This window comes from Tetrao urogallus (genome assembly GCF_951394365.1).
Source record: "Tetrao urogallus genome assembly, chromosome: Z".
Taxonomy (NCBI): domain Eukaryota; kingdom Metazoa; phylum Chordata; class Aves; order Galliformes; family Phasianidae; genus Tetrao; species Tetrao urogallus.
The window spans coordinates 20335341-20356248 of record NC_136816.1 but is presented as its reverse complement, the minus strand read 5'-3'; the positions used below and the strand labels follow the sequence as shown (position 1 = coordinate 20356248).

At 38.8% G+C, this 20908-nt stretch overlaps 1 protein-coding gene across 1 annotated transcript; it reads right to left on the bottom strand.

Annotated features, from left to right (window-relative positions):
* Positions 1-8778: 8778 nt before the first annotated feature.
* TMEM38B (transmembrane protein 38B) lies at positions 8779-20521 on the bottom strand (the record flags this gene model as incomplete). Its single annotated transcript, XM_079548750.1, has 6 exons — positions 8779-8988; positions 10010-10127; positions 11297-11384; positions 12425-12609; positions 16467-16623; positions 20416-20521. 6 exons carry the CDS (start codon positions 20519-20521, stop codon positions 8779-8781), a joined length of 864 nt encoding a protein of 287 aa, XP_079404876.1.
* Between the last annotated feature and the right edge of the window lie 387 nt (positions 20522-20908).

The following is a 20908-nucleotide window of genomic DNA, read 5'->3' as shown; positions in this document are numbered from 1 at the left end:
CTCATTCCACAGGAAAAGGAAGACTTCAAAGGACATTCAGGCATCCAGCTTCTGTCCATGTCACTGGGAATTGTGGATGTCATTTCCCACTATGCTCTTGCTCTCTCCAAATCCCGATGAGAAACAAGATGTTCACAACAAAATAGGGCCAGGAACTGCTATGGCAGAGCCTATTCTCCAGCTGGATCCTCAGCACACCCATATGGGCTTGTAAATACATGTTGGAAAAGCCCTAAATGGAGCACTTACAAGTCAGAATGAAACCACTCGAAGAAGATTTCATGGCTGAGGAAATAAAGGCTTTAAAATGTGCCCAAACATGCACATAGAGAAAAGGCTGTAATGGCTCCAGAGAACTGTCCTTCTTTTCCTTGCCCAGATCACTTCTAAAAGCAGAGGCACATGCAAACCCAGAACACCTCTCACCTGACAGGGAGCCAAGGACACTGAGTGCCTCACTGCATATACTCAGCCAAGAATCTCTGAGCTGCCTTGCAAAATTGCACTCCCAAGGGGAATAAAACAAATGCTTTCAGCATCTTTCCAAGTATCCTCTCCTGTGTTCAGGCTTAATCTATAAATGAGCATGATGTATCTAGAGTCTTCAATTCATTGCCAGTGCCTAATCACATGGAGCTGGAAACAGAATTCGCTTTTTTTTTTTTTAAATTTTACTAATTGAGCAATATATTAAATGTTTCGGGACTTCTTTTTTTTTTTTCCTCCCCTCCCCCCCCCCCATGGAAGTGCCATCAGAGTTGGTGATCATCAAACCAAAGAAGATTTTGACTTAAACTTTTCCATGGTTTAACTCCTTTGGCAAAGAGGTTTGGTTATAATAGCAAAACTCTTCATGTCAAGCTCTCCAGACAATTCAACCACAGCATTCAGGCAGTTTCACAGGTTACATTACACTGAGGTCACCTGATCCATCCAATTCGTGCTGCATTTATTGGCTGTATGAAAGAGCATGCTTTTGTGTGAAAAAGAGCATACAAAACAGCAAAGCTTCTGCATACTCATCACAGCAGTATGACACAAAACAATCCAAGTAAAGGAGAGGCTTGTCATACTGTTGTAGTTCAGATTCACTAAACAATGTACCAAAGAGTAATACTCTGGATGCAAGAGAGCCATGTAGGGTGACTTCCACTTCTTTGTATCAAGGCCAGCCTTTGTGTTTAGCTAATGCTAAACATGATGGAGTGGCTTCCAGCCTTGACTCCACTGGGAGATGTCTCCCAGGTTTTATGGTCACACAAGTCGTTGTCCTGACACCCCTTGAGAAGGGCACCATGAATCACAGAATCACAGAATGGCCAGGGTTGGAAGGGACCCCAAGGATCATGAATCTCCAACCTCCTGCCACATGCAGGGCCACCAACCTCCACATTTAATACTAGACCAGGCTGCCCAGGGCCCCATCCAACCTGGCCTTGAACAGCTCTAGGGACGGGGCATCCACAACTCTCTGGGCAGCCTGTTCCAGCACCATGGTCTGAAGAAAAAGAGGACACACTTTCCTTCACTGAAGATGCAGCTCCTGGTTGTCAAGACTGTTGCTGAGACAGAAGCTTAGAACTGCATCCACATCTCTTCCAACACTAGTCTCATTTTGCTTTGTTCTTCAAGAGTGTTTGCATTTCCAAATCACCAAGCAGAAGGCAGGTAAGGAAAAGGTCTTTCCACTTGCTTAAGTTGCTGTGTTCTTATGAGAAGTAAAATGGCAAGAGTTTGTGTAAGTCAAGAAAATGAATACCTCTATCTGTTAATAAGACAATGCAATAGGCTAAAACAAGTACTCCTAATAACAGCTTAACATTTGAGAGAAAAATGGACAGGACTAATGTAAATAAAGCTCAACAATTCATTTTCCTTTACCTCATTTTTTGAGGCATTCCAACATGATAGTAACACATATTTTCATGTTGCTTACATCAGAAAATTAAATAAATGACTTTTATTACTGAACTATGGAAACACAAAATTCATTTGCAATCTGTCAAGGCAAGTAATCTTGCCACATGACCTAAACCTGAACAGATGAGGATCTTAGTCCCGGTATGTCAAAATACAGTATTATAGAAATTTTTCAGAAGTTTGATGATTGGTTCAGAAATATTTTTGAGCTGAAAAGAAGACAGATGTGTATTATGCACAAAGCAGATATTTACTGAAAGTCTCGGTTGGTCTGAAAGTGTGCTTTCTTGAAGAAAGGACAGCTTAAAATTTTCTGCTGATACCTAAGGAAATTGATAAACTGCAATTGAGGCAATTTACGAAAAATAAATAAACAAACAGAATCTTTGTTAAAGTCCAAAACTTAAACTTTGGAAAAATCAGTTTTCAAAAAACAAAATCCATTTTTTTTAGCAGAAAAATATTCATTGGTTTTCTATACTACCCAGAGTTAACAATAATTTCCACCAGTAAAGCTTTCTTGCAAAAGGAGATTTCCTTTCAGTCAAATCCATTTTCAGCTGGAAAAAAGCCTCAACAGAATAACCATGCCCAACAATAAAATTAATAATTCATGCATCTAGAATATGCTTTCATCTTAGCTCCTGAAAGCATTCTACAGATAACAGGCTGACTGCACAGAGGTGAAAGAATGACTTCTATTTTATAAGAGAGGAAGCACTAACAAGGCAAGGGCCCACTTTTCAGAAGCAAACTCAAGCATTGCTGCTGCAATGCAGGGTCAGCCCAAAGGTCTCTCTAACCTGTAGCCTTTTGTTGGCATGGTAGAGGAGACGCCATGGTCATGGAAGGTGGGTTGTCTAGGGTGAAGTTAATTCTTCATGCTCCAGATGTGCAGCTCTCTCTAAATTCTCAAATGGAAGAACCTCAGCTGTGTAATTTTTGCTAGCAGGAGTCTGTCTGCATCCATCCCTGGCTAGCTGGGGCTGCCAAGTGTGGATGCCAAGAGAAATAGCTGAGAATAGGTCAAGCATGCACTGTGTAATGCACCCATAATATTCTCCCTGACAGTACACGATGAGGCTTACCTGAATCAGAACCAATATTTAATTGATTCCCATTTCTGGCATGCACAACTACCTCTAGTTATGCAATCCACAGCTTAATTATGCATTGCACAAGAAAGCTATAGTCTTTTCCATTCGTTTGCTCCAAATGCATCGCCTGCAGTTCTGCTTACAGTTGCCTTGTTGCTGCACAAGGAGAAAACCCTTCCCTGTGCACCTGCTCACATAGGATTTTGCAGACCTTTGTGGTAGCCCATATTCTCTCTTCTCCAACACTCTTGATTTACTGAGTCAGGACTTTGTGCAGGTGACATTCAATAATTTTCTTGCTCTTTCAGCTGTCTGTCTTAATAACAGATCTGGTAGCTTCAGTGGTCTGATGCCTATGGAGAAGGTCCATATTGCCCACCGTAGGATTGCCTGACATGACTACTTTACTGCACGACAAGAAGCAAGGATGTATTTTACTAAGAGTATTTTGTTCAGTGCACTATTTCTCTGATGTTAATGAACTGCTCAAACATAATTCCACTCTCCTCCACATCATTTCAGACTGGTTCTTAACACTACAGGGCTAAAAAAATAATAAATCAGTACTGTTTAAACATATCAGAAGCACATCTCATTAGTAACTTGAAATGCCTGATCGTGTTCTTGTAGTTCATGCTGCGAACATATCCCCAGGGGATATCCCCAGCTTGACCTCCTTAATCATTGTTTTTCCTTACAGCATTGATGCTCTGGTTTCACAGATATCCATATACACCAGCCACAGGCTCAGAAATGTAGTCTCCGCTCTTGGGTCAGCAACTGTAAGGTTGTACTAGCACAAAGAACCATACTGTCAGTTCATGATAGCAGCCTGAGTTTTCTCTTCTTGCTGTGGTAACAGCATGCTGCATAGCATCTCTGGGAGTTATTCCGTGGTTTGGACTCCTGGTGTACTTTCAGCTTGTTTCAGTTTGCTCTGAAGCTGATTTCTGTTGTACTCTGGTCAGCTTGCATTTGAGGACAAAAACATATATACAGCAATATGTAATTTTGGAAACTTCTTTCTCCTGTCCATGGAAAACAACTTCTCTCTATACCAATAATGAGTTTCTTCTCTGTGTTTCTTAAGTGTGGGCTTTTAGCACTTAAGAAATTTTGTTGCTATTCGGTAAACACTTTAGCATTTGGCATCTGTGGGAGATACTTTTTTTTTTTTTTCTTAAAGATCCTGTATGTTTCAGTTTCTTCTGAACTTCTGAACTGATTATGATTCCTGCCAAATATACCCACGTTCAGTCTGAAATAAGCAAAAGCCTTAGGTAAAGATTAGGGAATGAAAAAGTGACTGATACATTTATTTCAGTGGAATTATTCTTTTGGCAAGACAATTCTAATCCAAAGCCAGCTACAAGAAATCTGAATTATGCTTGGAGAAGGCTCCATATGAATCTAATTGATCCTGAACTTTTTAATCCAGAACGTGAAGTATAAAAATAAAGCATATGTGTGTTAGCTAAAGGGGAAGGTACCCTAATTATAGGAATGAAATCTTAGGGAACATGAAGTCTAAATTATCAGACTGAAGTCTAAATTCACCATTGGTGAGGCCTGCAATGAGCTAAACATACCATGTGGAGTAACCCCCTTTTCAGCTGCTATACTGAATTATAGAGACCTAAAAATACATGGGGTAATTGGATTGAAGCAAAAGAACATGTCTCAACTAATGCAACAGCAGCTGCTTAGAAAAATAGGAAGCTTACTATGCTTCATATTTGTCTTTCACTTAATCTGGAAAAGCTCTAAGCCCATCTCCCGCTGCTTTAAGCATTTATAAACTAGAATGCAAACATCAAGGGAAAATCACCTTATTTGCTGGACAACTCACTGTGGGAGAGTCAGAACCAAGCACTGGTGCAAGATAGGTGACTCATAGGACAACAAATTTTCATACTAAAAAGGATAGAAATCCATACTGCGAGAGGGAGTTGCCATGAGAGTGTACTCTCTTGAATACAACACTAACGTTTTCACCTTGGATTTTTCTGATATTCTGCTATGACAACACAAGAACCATATAACCTCATGTCTTCAAGTTGTTCAGAACAATCTCCCTGTAAGTATCTTAAAGTCATACACAAATCTTACTGAAAGCATATCCCAGGACCATTTAATAATATAATTGTTAGAAAACAGAATGTTTACCAAGGAGATTTAGATCAAAAAATCTCTCAGTGATTTTATTCCACGTTTAGCCAGAAAATAAACCAAACCCAAGACTATCAAATCTAACCTCTGTATTCAACTCTTTGATGTAGTCACCTTTCACAGAAGGGAAACAATTGACAAACTGAAGGTGACACTGATTAAGTGGCTCTACCAATTTATATATAACCTGTAATGGTAAACAGTGTCAGAAAGCATGTCAAACTTTCACCCAGCGACAACAAAGTTGTCCTTTAAAGTCCACTCCTAGGTACTAGAGGCCACTGGCACTATCAGCTTACAGAGTCAGTAAGGCTCTCTCAATCACTTTGACAGCACGCTCCAACTCAAAGAAGTATTTATTTTATTAGCAAATGAATCTATTCATTCTCTGCAGTTAACATTGGATGTAAGCATGCACTAGTTTATCAGACTTGGCCCCAGCAGTTTTTTCTTTGGTATGGCATTTTGATCATTATATTCTCCTTGTTGACTGAAGGTAAAATCCCTTGCAGATCACTGTTCATCAGGCTGTTATTGCCTGAGAATTATTCTACGTAAGCATTCACTAATTTAACTGTTCTTTGATGGATGATTTCACACATTTCACAATGCGATGTTGAGTGCTTAATGGGGCAGTTTTATCTTAACAAATGTAAAGTACTATTTAGATGACATTTTCAATTGTCATTTTAAAGTCAAATGCTGTTTCTCAGTTGCTGTTTTTTATAAGACTTTGCTTAGTCCTTATAAACGAAGATTCCCCTGAAAAATGAAAAGCATTCATTGAGTAAAGCTTTCATTCACTGTCTAGCTTGTTGGAAGACATCCAGCACAGCCCTTAAGATAAGTGAATTTATATTCCTACAGAAGATAGAAGTTTGTAATTCTTCAGCAACTGTATCTTGCCTAATAGTATACTGAAGAATCAAGATGGAAATGAAGTAACTGTTTCAGCTCATCAATTACACTTCTTGTACTTCTTGTTATAGAAACTGGGCATATTTAGGAGAAATGAAGACCAAGAACAGCCACTGAATTAGCAGGCACAGGCCTTACCAGTGCAGAGTAAGCTGGTGGAAGAACTCTTTCAAGCCTGCCTTTATATAAGAATAAAGCAACTATTTCTAATTTTACCATACTAGTGCTAGAATTAGATACAGGCTACTAGTTCACATATGCAGTTCTTAAAAGCCTGACATTCTTTACCCAAAACAAAATGTTTGAAAGGATTTCTTACCAGTCTCACAATGGGACACTTAGCAGAGATACAGAAGCACCAGCAAGAAAGTCAGAAAATAGTTAAGTGTTTATTTAAGGCATCCCGGATACACAGTATTAAAACCTCCCATGGAATTCAGCTTAAACTATGTGCAACTACTTATCTTTTTATATTAAAAAAAACAACAAAAACACAACAATTATTGGACTAGAAAATAGCTTAATAATCCCCCATAGTGCCTGCATGTAACTCAGTGCGGAGTTCTTTTGAACACCCATTCTACAGAAAAGCCTCTGAGATCTTTAAACATGAAGGTTTGTTTTCAAGGCGCTTATCACAGAATTTCCTTCAGCATAACATAGGTTCCTTCTCCTAATAATACACAATACATTATGTTTCATATCTGCCTTGAAATATTCAGTAAAACAGAAGAAAACCTATTTTTGTAGTATTGTAGTTAAGTATAGAGAGAGTACAAAGTACAAAGCCACATATTTTTGTTCGAATTGCAAACTTGCTAAGAGAATTAGTCTAAGTGTATTTTCACATTTGTTTGGGATAAGAGTAGCTAGTTATCAGGCAGCACTTCACAGCTGTGTAATTTCTTATCACAATTCAATTAGATTAAAGAATCCATCCAGAAGTCTTAATAACTGTAGACAACAACTTTTACTGATATTATTAAATAAATAGTTGATTATTAAGCAGAAAGTTGGCTGCTCCAAGCTTACTTGTATATCCATGAGTCCTAACACCAAAAACCTAAGACACCCTGCAAGCATGACTCCAAGTGTTTTCAACTGGGTAGATTTTCACTGTAAAACAGTAAGAACATCATTACTACTTTGTCCACAGAGCAGGATTCTTTTTTATTCTGTGTTGAATACCTGACTTTGTTTTTGAGGTAGCATACATTTGCTATACAGTTGAATTCCAGGCTAAGGAGGTCAGTGTCTTTGGTCACTACCATGGAGATGTAGCTTGACAGGCATAAGAAATTTCATGGATTCTTTTTTAAGTATAGCACTGGCGATGGCTTTTTCTAAATTTAGATGTGTACCTGGAACTAGAACTTTGCCTTTTCAAATCACATCTTCCTCCACATTCTCCTTGGCATTCCTGCACAAAGATTAACCACTGTCCTTTTATTCAAAAGTTCTCTTCAAATCAGCACTCTCCAAAGACAAAGAGTCTCATTCTGTAAAAGTTGTTTAATGTGTACTAAAAATGGCACATCAAATTGAAGACTTCTGTGAAAACATCAGAATCGTACAAAATGCAAGATCTGTGAGACCTTGGTTCTGAAGTAAAAAACTGCTCCATACTGTCTGCAAAAAGATGCAATGAGCAGGATGCAGCAAATAGCAACAAACATTAATATAGACTTTCAGTGCTTTTGGCAGTAACTCAATAGCACCAGAGGTAACTGCTAGAAAATAGTATTTGTGTGTATTAACAGCATGTATAACAGGGCATAACTTGTGATAAACAAGGCATACGTACTGTCCAGTGTTCTTTCTTTTTTAAAAAAAAAGTTTGAATGTTTGACTTTGAAAAGATAAACTTATGCCTAGATAAAAGTGCAGGCAAAGAGATGTCTCATCCCAAATTGAAAGATGCTAGAAACAACATAAAAAAAAAAAAAAAAAAAAAAAAAAAAATCACACGTTGCACAAAAGATAGCTAAATATTCAAAAATTTACAAAAAACATCAAAATAAGCTCATAATACTGAAATGCTTCTAATTCCTAACTGTAAAGATTTTTAAAAGTGCCAGATAATTTTTATTTTGAAAAATACAAACAATGCAAAAAATATTGACTTAAGTAAATGATGGAAATCTAAACCAGAGTAGTGGGAATTAAAACAGAATTCCATTATTTTTGTTATTAAAGGCATTATGTGGTACTTTTTCATAGTTTTACAGTGCGACGTGATTAAGCCTTAATCAGGCTTTCCTACTTGGGACACTGTGCTGTGAACACTTGGCAGCGCAAGTCTGGGTATCCAAACGAAACGTGGGAATCAAGAAGTAAAAAGAGAGGTGAATCATGTGATATAACAGAAAAAAAAAGTAACTGTCACATTTTGAAAGTTATTTTAGCATCTAAGAATTTAAAGCTATTAATAAATACAAAAATTATCGAACTTAAAAGCATTATAAGAATGTGAACTTTTAGACTTAGAAATCCAACGTGTGCACCTAGACATCTGAATACATTCCAAAAGCATACCATACAGATTCTGAAGGCAAACAACAACATATCATACAGCCTTAATCTCATCTCACGTACATTAAAAAAAAAAATAAAATTCAATCAGCCTCATCTAAAATATAAACATTTTCACAGGTTGTCATGTATTGTAAGCTACTTATTCTGTTTTCTTTGCCTGTTTCTTCTTAACACCATCACGGGGCTGCTCTGAGGACGACTGGTCACAGACTGAAGAGCCATTGGAAGATGAAGCACCTTCACCCTTCACTTTGGGTGGTGGTTTTTGCAAGCCAAAGAACATATGGCTCAATGCAGACTCAATGGGAGCAAATGGAGAAGCTGTAGATCTTGTCAACATCATTGTTACCTATGAGAACAGTCAAGTTGCACTGTAAGTTTTAATGACTTCACAGTAGTTGAAAAAAAGTTCCGTGATAAACCAATGTATGGCACTTCCAACTTGCAAACTGAGCACTAAGAGTTCATGCCATTAAGAACAGAAACATGCCCACTATAGCTTGAAATCATCAGCAAATATTTCCCTTTCTGACCTACACTTTTTGTAGCTATCTAAAGCTATGTAAAGCTACATAGATTTACTAAAATCATCCTAAGAATAAACCTTTATTGGTGTCATACAACACGGCCTTCATTTGTTTAGGTGAAGAGTTGTGAGCATTAGTTTGAAGTCTTGTCTCCCTAAAGGAACTTCCTCAGAAATGAACTTGTCTACTACTTCACAAAAGTGAGACTGACAACAACAAACATTTTGCTCTCTAGTCTATTCAACAGCAGCTCGGAAGCTCTTAAAATTGCTAGACTTCTGCTAACACACAGGCTACACATTTCTTACTAGCTAATAATCCTGAAGACAAGCATCATCCTAGAAATGAACAATACTAAATGAGTCAAGGACCGAAATTAAGTGATGCTGTGTAAGAAAATATTATTATTTACCTTTAATGTATTAACTGCATTGTTTTTACAGCATTGTAATAATATGTGACATGCATATACAGACTAAAACCTATTTAGTTTCTTTTGCAAACCCATAGATGACTGCACATATAAGGCAAGCATTCAGCAGCTAGCAAAAGGCAGAGGAGTGTTTCTTTCCACAAACACCAACTTTGTTTGAGTTTGTGTTAATAAAAGGCTACCATGCCAACTCTTGGAAGCCAAAATTCATGATTCCACCTCACTCCATATGCTGAACAGTATGAGAATAGGTCTTCTGTTCATATAAGCAAGACTAAACAGCTTCAAGACTTCTGCAGAAGCCATCCACCCCTCCTAGAAGCAAGCTTTATAACTTGCAGCATAATGTTCAAGGACTGAAAAAAGGTATTTTTTAAAATCAGTTATTTGCAACACCTTCAGATTCTTACCTTGGAAACTACAAGAAAGATGGTGTATAGAAACATAAGGTTGTGTTTTGCGATTGGCAAGTACTGGCTGTGCTGCAGAGTGAAGAGAACTGCTCCTATCAAAGTTACCTTCACAGGACTGAAAATTAAACAAACAATGTTAATTTCTCTTTCCTACACTACTCTGACAAATTTCATGGCCTGGAAAACAAATATTCTCAGCATGCACAACAATTATTTCTAAATAAAAGAGACAAATACTTGCAGTGACAAAGTAAAAAACCACAATGTTATTAAACTATGACTTTCATTTCATACAATATTATTATGCTTGCTGCATTATAGACAAGCATCAAGTGCAACATTGATTTATACAGCCAATATATTCCTATTTCACAAATACTCCTCAAATTAAAATACATCCTAATGCTTCTATTTAGATTCTACATACTAAGTTGCTCCTTTTCCTCTTCTCAACATGTACTTTACTGAACAGATAAATTACAAATCTTTATTACTCAGATTTGACTTAAAAACATATTCCTCCCCTATATTAGAGGAGTTAGTTATTCCAAGCAGTTGTCACAGGTGTCAAAGAGTGACCTTATTCAAGTCTCATTCCACTGTGACACTCCACCAGTTCTACAGTTGTGATCAGCTGACAGTTGGCTTGATATAGGCCTTTGTTACCAAGTTTTGTCAACATAGCTGTGTTGACTTGCAACACAGAAAGATTTACATCTTTAATCTACCTTCCTCATGATGGTACTTGAGCTGACATGTATGCAGTCAGAAAACATGAGAACTTTCGGTCAAATGAAGTCATCCTACATTTTTGCTATAATGAATAACCAGTTTGCACCTTCTCAAATAATCAGAATCTTCAGTGGAAAAAGTGCTAGCAGAGAAAGTAAGAATGTTCAAAGGAAGCCATATTGCTGATGTTCAGAATGTGCACTAAAACCACAGACTTTACTCATGTATTTGTGGTACTTTTCATTTTGGACTGAAGGCCGTGCTCCTCCGTAATGTTTTCCAACAATTTCCAACCACTGTTTAGCCATCATATTGACTTCTTCCTATTTGGTATTCTTGCACTGCAAACCCCAAATGACCAAAAGATAGCTAAAATTACATAAGATCAACAACCAATCTTTCACAGGATAAATACCAACCATCTATTATAAACATTTCTGTTTGGGTTTCATTTTCTTTTTTTTCTTGTATTTTTAAATGTGAAGTGAGTGTCAATACAGGAAGTTATTAAAACAGCAGTTAACACATTGCATTTGTTTTTAAAAAACTTACTAGGACATCTTCAGTAGTTCATTGGTTTCAGGTTTCCACACTCCTCTCACCAACTGCTCGAAGTTGGAGATTAGACCACTACCAGCTCCTGAAATTCCAAAGATTAACAGTAAGCCTTCACTGGCATGCTACCGCTGCTGCACAGCCTACTGTTGCTCCAGCAAAACTTCTTAAACCAGGCGCCAAATATGGCACCCAAAGCTCAGACTTAAAGAGGTTAATCCAATCTTTCATATGTGCATGACTTGAGTGACCAAAAGGAAACTTCAGGGCTTCAGTTAGGAAGAACGCCAGGTTCACCTTTACACAGCAATAGGAAATGACACGCTGATCACTGCAAACAAGTGCCTAACCTGATAAAGTAAATCGTTACAGAAGCTTATGCTATTCCATTCTTGTTAGCAACTAAGTACAGAGAACGTGAGTACAAAATAGGAGAATCTTCCACAACAGAAGATGGATGTGTGTTTTATATTACAGAGAGGCAAAACATAACCAGGTATTAGAAATTCTGGCCAGTAAAACTGATCTGTATCATCAACTGAAAAAGTCATACAACTGACAGATCTTCATATGAACACATGTTGTTTCCCAAAGCCCAGCAGCATTAAGCAAATAGATTCAAGATCTGCAGCACTACAACCTGAAGCGGTTCTTACTTTGTCACTATAAATATAGCTGTTAGGAAGGTAGATTCCAGACAGCATGCAGGCTAGAAAGGTAATTCCTGTGTTTAAAATAAGCTCACGTTAGCAATAAAAAAGCTAAGAAGACAACCTGTCTTCTTCAGCCACGTGTAAGGAAAACATTTCGGAGGACACATGCTTTTGGAAAGGTTAGTGACAGCAGGAGATCTACTTCCTCATTGCCACCAACTGCCCATCCTAGAAGTCCTCACAAGACCTTCTGAAAGGATAAGATGAACTTGCCTCAAAGTCATTCAGTGTCACCCTTATCCAGGCAGAAAAGCTGCCGCACAGACTTCTCCCTTGGGGGATAACAGGCTGTATTAGGACTATCATATTCATCACAGCAAGGAACAGTGCTAGAGTTATGCTGAAGGGCTAGGCATTTAAATACCACTCCAAAATATCATAACTCATCAGAAGAAGATGTTATGCATGTTACCTCTGGCCCAGCCCACAGCTATCATGACAAGCCAGGCATCTTCAAAATGACTGTCTGCATGCGCAACGCCAGTCACTATTTTCCAAGTCCTAGTCACTTCTTTCATTCCTGCAACCAGAAGCCGAAGAGGCAGAAACGCAAAGCACTGGTAGAATTTGTCTTGTGGGCAATAAAACACAAGATACCTGAAAATCATATTGAGAAAATCTGTTACCAGTGTTCAAATATTTCTGCTAACAAATTCACTAGATACACTACTGACAGCTCAGTTTCTTATACTGCAGATATTAGAATGAATCTGAAATGCTTTTGAGCCTGTTTGAGCTCTTCTACCGAATCATGAAACATTACTATCATTGTTGCCTCACTATCCCAGCTGAGAATCCCTTAAAGTAATCAAAAGGAGCTTTAAATTTTCACAGAATATTCCAAGTTGGAAGGAACCCACATGAATCATCAAGTCCAGCTCCTGAAACTTCTTTCAGCAATGGTTCCGTAGTTTACATACCATATCTAGATTATTCAAATTATTAAATTGCTGTCTGACTTTGTTTTAGTTTTTTTACCCCCAGAAGTAAGACAAAGTGATAAATTAAGTGCTGACAGTATGCTTCCCTCTGAAAGTTGTATGGAATTACACAATTGCAGCAAGAATGCCTCCACTAGTTAGTATCACGCCAGACAAAATGCACAGCTATTTTCAAACCCATTTCACATCTTAGTAACCACTGATTCTAGTTTTCCCAGCTTTCCAGTCACAACTACATTTTCTTTCTTCAGAGTGTTAACAAAACAACTGAAGGTATACCTTAAATTTAATGTTTTTTTTTTTTTTTTAAATCAGGTTGTTTTCAAAATAAAATAAAGATACTTAACAATGAAATCCTAAGTTGACAGTAAATTGTGTTTAGATTATGTGATGTTTTACTTTATCTCCTCAATCATAACCAAATTTTAATTCTTAAGCAGTCAAGGTCTCCTCTAAATAAAAGTTAAAAAATAAAAACAACAAAAAACGTAAGCATCTATATTAGAATAGAAATAAAGCAGCAATAATGAAGTGAAAGCAGAGACAACCTGTAAAAGACAGAAGATTACATCTTCATTTTTCTGAAAGAAATACCTGCCTCTTGGTTTAGGCTTCTGAGCTCAATCTAGTCTACCAAGAAGTACAAAAGCTGTATTTTTTCCCAGTTTTCTCAGGCAGCAAGGTAGAGATGTGCCTCTCTTTCCCTAGTTCACTCCATCAAAACAACTATCACACACCAGAGCCAGGAAGAGTCAGTCATGTTTCTTGGTTTGAGATTAGAAAGTATGAGAACACTTAGGTGTTTTTCCAGAAATAATGCCTATCCTTAACAGCAGAATGCCATGACGCTCTATAGGAAAGCACAATTTATGCATTTCTTTTTGCTGCAGTGTACTAAGTATCTAGAGTTTTCAGTATCACATACTGCATACAATAGCCTTTTTCTCAAATATATGGAAGCTATTGGAATTTACAGTAACAGCTAACTATTGCTCCTACTCTATTAGTTCTAGCACTGTTTTCAATTGCTTAAATTTCTTCCTTTATCTTCTATGGCAAATTCAATTGCCTCTGCAGCAACCAAACTTCAGCTGGTATGTCATAGATGTATATAGAGCATGCATTTTGGCGGCTACTGCAAATAGCCATTTAAGCCATGTAATCAATACACAACACTAACCAGAATTAATTTACAATTGCAAAACGAGTGTTTATGACATCAAAGCATAGATAACTGGATTGAATTCAAATTGCACTACTACTCCACCACATTTCTGCCTCTAACTTCTGTTAGTAAAGTTTGCTAACAGTAGATGTCGCTGTCCTACAGTCTATTTAGGAGTATTTCTTGAGCCTAGCACAACCTCTTTCATTTTCCAGTTTTATGTGTGATCTGGGGAATTTTGCTTCATGTGTCTTGAGATCAAGAATTCAAGTTATTACACTAATGAAGAGAGAACTCAAAACTAGAAGCTTAAGAAGTTTCATAACATTCACAGGTTCTCATTAAAACCTCATTTTATTTCAGCATGTCACATTTGTCCACATTAAACGAAAGTTACGTTCTCTTTACCTGCCCTGTCCGAGTTTCAGCTGTGACAGAATTTTTTTCTAGAGAGTATGGTATGATGCTATGTTTTGGTTCTAGGAGAAAAATAATGTTAATAACACAGTGATGTTTAGAGATGCTACTAAGCAGTGTTGTACAGAGCCAAAGCCATTGACAGTGAAGGCCCCAAGGACACGGGAGGGAACTGAATCAGGATAGCTGACTTAAACTGACCAAAGGGATATTCTATACCATATGACATCAAGTTGTAGGAGTTTTGAAGGCCATGGGAGTTCATCTCACTCTCTTCCCCTGTTCAGGATCTAGCTGGATAGCAGTAAGGGGGTGGTAAGCAAATGCTTGCGCATCACCTGTTACCTATATTCATATATACATACATACTTTTTATTGTTGTTGTTATAATTATTACTCTTTTCCTTTTCTCTATCTTAGTAAACAGTTTTACCTCAACCCACAAGTTCTACTTTGTTTTTCTCTAGCCTTTCCCCCATCCCACTGGTAAGAAAGGGATTGAGTACGTGGTGCTGAGCCACCTGCCAGGTTAAACCACAACAGCTCATTTGGCACCCAACATGGGGCTTCTCACAGGGACTGGAGTGACTACAGGGCTGGCTGTGAGGATCACAACACCTGCAGGGCCTGTCAGAAGGGCTATAGTAACTGCAGAGTCTGTCACAAGGGAGTCAGAGCAACTGCAGGACCTGTTACAGGAGCTGGAGCGGCCACAGGGTCCGTTGTAACAGTGGGAGCAGCCACAGAGCTTGCTGGAGGAACTGGGACAACGCAGCTCCTTGGGACCTTTGCTGTGAAGATTCTTGGCTCTGTACAACACTGCTTAGCAGCAACTACAACCATCAGTGTATTATCAACATTGCTTTTCTCCTAGAACCGAGCCACAGCACCATACCAGACACTGAAGAAAACCATTTTGTCCCACCTGGGAATAAGACACCTCCTAACTCAAGTATTATTTGTTAAAAGTGTCTAATATAAACCAGAAGCTGATTCTGTAAATATTTTATCAATACACATTTAATTGTAGGCTATTCATCTCACTGATTTGCTTAAATTTGTCTGCATCTTCCACTACAAACCAGAAGACTAACACAGATACACTCATGTAGATGTAAATACTTATTTTCATTTCTGTGGTTTGCAATTGTAAAACTTAAGAGGCAACAAGGAAGGATTTCAAGCAGCTAATACTCCTGTAAAATAGGAATCCACTGCTGCTCACAAATTTTGTTAAATTTGAGGATTCCTTTCAAGATCAGAGCAACAAACTGATCTTTCAAACAACTGACTTCCGCTGCAGGGTACCTTCACATGAAAATAACTCCATTACTATTTACAAACTCCAAAATAGGCCAAATTACTGCCATGTTCACATACCTGACTTCCCATTCAGCTCCCTATTGGCTTTCACTATAACCCCATCCTTTTAGGAAAGCAATATGGGAAAGGGCAAAAGACAGAAAAAAAAAGTCAGAAAGAAGACACTGGAAGAGAAAAAAGAATATCCATGTCTTAGCTCCCCAGCTGAAAAAAGTTCAAGAACTTTATTTCAATCATGTTCTGGTCTTCAGAAGTTACCACTGAAAATACCAGATGGCATTTATGACCTCTCCGTATCCAGGAAAGCAATAACTGAAGTCTATTTTACTCTGGATAATCTGTTTGACAAGGAACACCATAAAAATATAAGGAAAATGTAGTGACTTAGTTATAAAGCAATTTGTAAGAGTTGCTCTTTTTGAACATTTCATTTCTACAGAAAGGGTTCAAACCAGCTGTTTTGCTGCAGTGACTTCTCTGGTGAAGAGAGAGCATCTAAATTAATGATATTTCTAAGTTAAGCTTGATGATATAATCTTACTATTTACAGTCCAAGTACAGCTTCCTCAGAATAAATACACTCACGTGACTCAATTGTGGCTGCTTACCAGACTGAAGATGCCAGTAGAATATTTGTGGTCTTTGCCAAAAATGCTACTGGAGGTTCTCCAAGCATCAAGGAAGACAAAACAGATCCACCAAAGCAGCAAAGCATAGCACTAAACCAGCAAGCAACTGGACTGCGGATTGACACTTCCACAGCTCCTAAAGCAAAGAGAAAAGATATGTAAACAGAAGCAAACACTTGAAAATCGTGTTACATTTTAAAAGACAGTATTTTTTAAGACACACAGTCTTGCACGGTTCCTTTGGATCACGAAAAACTACACAAATCTGCAAGCCTTCACAGGAGAAGTCTTTGCTAAATGCAAACTTTCTACAACATGAAGTGTACACTATCTATAAAAGTGAAAAAATGATGCAGTATTCTCTCAGCATTTTTTGTGGGCTGGTTCAGCCTAACTACTTTGCTACCAGTAACAGCTTTCAAAGTGTGGTCTGAGAGGGTTTGTTGTTTAAAATTTGTTGTAAAATTGCTTTTGAATTTTTATTAAGAATACGTAATTGCTTTGCTGACTGAACAGGACTGGTATTAATACAGCTACTTTCTGAAGATTGTTCTACAACTTCTATTTCTGCTATGAATTCAAGTTTTTTTCCTCTTAAAACCCTCCTAACAACGTTCACTGGGTAAAATAAAAGCACAACCCAAAGTAATTAAGCAACTATTGTTTTACCTGCAGTCCTGAACAGGCAAAAATGTTCGCCCAAAGACGTAGAATAAATTTAAGCTTCACTTGTTATTAAAAGCTTCACTGTTTCATCTTTAAAATCTTCAAAATTAATTGCTTTCTAAATTGCAATTCAACCATACCAGAAGAGTTTTCAATAGCAGATTATGCTGGAGTAAAGAAAAAAGGACTCTTTAACCATTTCTAAGGGGAAAAACACTTTATCAAAGCCAAAAATATCTTGAAATCATTGTTTTTATTTCCTTCCACTTCAGGAGCTCGCCACTTTCAAATCTCCCCCTTTATAAAGAGGTAGGGCTCAGTTTGCCTGAACTAACTGTATTATTCGTAGTCCAAATGCTAAAGGTCACAAAAGCAAAGATGAAAACTAGTGTCTGCCCCCAAAGTGAAATGTAGCATTTGGCTAATGATGCTGCAGGATTATTTTACAAGAATTCTATGGGAAAAGAAGGTTCTTATCAAAAATGGGATGTGTAAATGTATCAGAGAGAATCAGAGAGCACTCTCACTACAACTCACTTTAGACAAGACAATCAACAATACTGCTCCAGTTTTAAGTGTTAGTGCAGTATTACAGCACAAGGAGATCATGTATAGAAGAAGCATCCCAAATTTTACAGACTAACAAGAAAAACTTGGATGATGGCAGCAGCCACCATAAATCACAAATCACTCGGGATCATGCACCACAAGGGCACAACGCTGTTAGTAAATATATGTCAGCAGTTGTGCTATGCACTACTTTAACTCCTGGCCTGATGTAATACTAAATGTAATCTGCACAGTGATCTGTTTTTGGAGCAAGACTGGTAATCACGTTATCACAGGAGGTTCCACACACAAGAATTGCTATCCCCCAGACCAGGTGCAGAAGAAATCTTATATTTCATCCATCATCAGGTGGGCCTGCACCAACCTCTCCTTCATTAGCACAATGCTTCTCACCTGGCATTAGCAGAGAAGTAATCATCTTAACATCTTACTTGTGACCTCCTGGAAAATACTGAACTGCGCTCCTCCCTCCCCTAGGCACAGCACAGCTGAGAGCTAGTGAAAAGAAAGCCTCCTTCACCTCACCAGGTGTTTGGCAAGATTACTGACTGAAGGAAAGGAAACCATTGCAGGTGCTGTGTCTTCCTGAAAAAATAGGATTTTACTGATGATCAGTAGGAGAATTTTCTTAGTTAATATATCACTATACAAGTAAAAAGCAAAAAAAGTTTATCCCAATTTAAAGCCTATATTAGCACCTAAATTACAAATGGGATGTAATTTTCAGAAAATAAATGGAGTTTTAAGTAGGTCACGTATTTTTTAAACAAGGAGTCATTTATTTTTGTCCTCTAGTGCACCATGAAAAACTTATGAGGCATCACACAACCATGCAGGATATTATCTGCCAAAAGGCCACCAGTCCTGCAAATGGTGTATTTTAGAAAGCAGAGATAAGGTTTCAAAATACAAAGATTATCATTGAATGCAGTTTTAAATATTATTTCTAGATGATATTAATAAAAAGCTTTGCCAGCTTATTCTGTAAGTAGGTTAAGATCTGCTTTAGGCTTCCTAACATGTTCTAAACAGGCAAACAAAAATATATACCACAATACATCTAAAGATCAAACTACAAGCACTTCTAGAAAAGTTTTCCCAGCATTCCAGTTGAACTGTACATACTGTGAATTAGGCTAAAGCCAGACTTAAGCCAAATTTTTCTAAGATTTAGAAAAAGGGTGCCAAAAGCATTAGTTCTCCTCACATAACTTGGATCCCATATCAGAAGACTTTCAAGACCAAAACTAGCCCGTTCCTTCCAAACGCTGCATTTCCACAATCCTCAATTTCTGTTTTCTTCTGTTCCCCTTTCCTTCTACCTCCTCCAAGAAAATATGACCCCAAACTTACCATCTGGACTTACAAGCAGTTAGTTAAGCAACCCCAAATGTACTGAGCAAGAAATTTAACTTTATTGATGCACAAAGCAACATACTGGTTATCTCTGCTATAGTTCATCAGTACTCACAAGAGAGGAAGAAAATCTAGCTAGAAAGACTGGGAAAATTCCCAGTTAGTACGTGCACATCCATCATAAAAATACACCTAATCTGGTGTTTAGCAGTTAGTAATTTAATGAAATGCCAACTGAGATAAACAAACTTAGCTGTGACATGACTACATGCTTCCTGTGCCAACAGACACTTAATCGCTACCCAATTATCCATGTGTGGAAGAGAATAATTGAATTTCTGAGAACACACAGAACAGTGCTGCAGTGGCACAGGCTGCCCAGGGAGGTGATGGAGTCACCATCCCTGGACGTGTTCAAGAACCGTGTGGACACGGCACTGAGGGATATAGTTGATGGGCATGGTGGGAAGCGGTGGTGGTTGGATGTGAACATCTTGGAGGTCTTTTCTAATCTTAATCATTCTGTGGCATAATATTCAAACTGTCTGCAAGCAAGCGATAAACCAGCATGCAGTCACTGTAATTACTGTTATTAATTCTGAGTATTCGGGTATATTCAAAAGCTCTGAACTTTACAGCTACAAGGTTCAAAATTAAATTTAAAAAAAGCACAAACTATCACTTTTGCTGTCCTGAGGTTATGTCCCACTGAAGCTACACTACACTCAGCACAGCACTGCAGAGCAACTCCTACTGCTCAACTCCTCTCATGGGTGTTCATTCCAAAAGAAAGTCTAAAGGCAATGCATTTTAACCACCTTTAGATAGACAGCTCCTTAGATAGAAAGTTGCAGAAATGTACTGAAGTGTTGCGTGTCAGCACCCAGAAACAACTTCAGCCGACAAGCCGTGGTGAAGATGTCAGCACTTTAGGTTGGCCTTCACTGCCTGTTAAGTGCACTTATGCAGCAGGAAGTAAACTTTCACCTAGACACGCTTCATAAGTGACCTAAGAATCAGCTCTCAGTAAGCAAACAGAGCGCTGCAGCTCCCAGTCAGCTCCACAATCCACAACGCCGGATCCGTTTCCTGCACGGTTATCAGCCCGAAGTCACTCCACAGGTGGCTACGCTAACACAAGGCGGTCTCTATGCTTAGGACAAGGAGAAGGGGGATCTGGGGATAACAGTGACAGTGAAGGTGATGTGCTGGAAAAGAGCAAGCGGGGGCTGAAGCGTCGTCCCGACGTGCGCCACACAGACCGCCGTGGGACGCCTCTCCCATGCGGGGGCACAGCGCGACCCGCCCCGCTCCCCGCTAACCCCGCGCCGCTCACCCCGCTGCTCCTTCAGCGCCATGACGGAGGCCATGTAGTGCGCCAGGTCGAAGAAGGGGAACATGGGCAGGCGGGAGAAGAGCAGCGGCACCTGCTCCAGCTCCATGGCGGCGGGCGCTTGAGAGAAGCGTGGCCCTCGCCGGGAGCCGTCGGAGGGCGGAGCGGCGGTGCGCTGGGCCGGGTCTGATCCCAGCTAGGGGGCGGGGGGGAAACGTCCGTCTGTGAGCTCGCTGCTTTCCGATTGAACTTTATTTGCTCTCGGTTTCTTTCTTTCTGTGCTTGAGCGCAGGCATGAAAACCAGTTATTTTCTAGAGCAGCATATTGCTTTCCACAGCTGACAGGAGGTGATACATTAGTAGCTGCATCCTCTGGCGGAAAGCGGGTCGGTATGGTTTTGTCTCCCGCTGAGTGCTGACGTGTTCCTATGCAGCAGCAGAGGGTTTCCTGGCAGGGTGTTCTGCCCACAAGCTGTGGAAGTTGCCATACCATTTC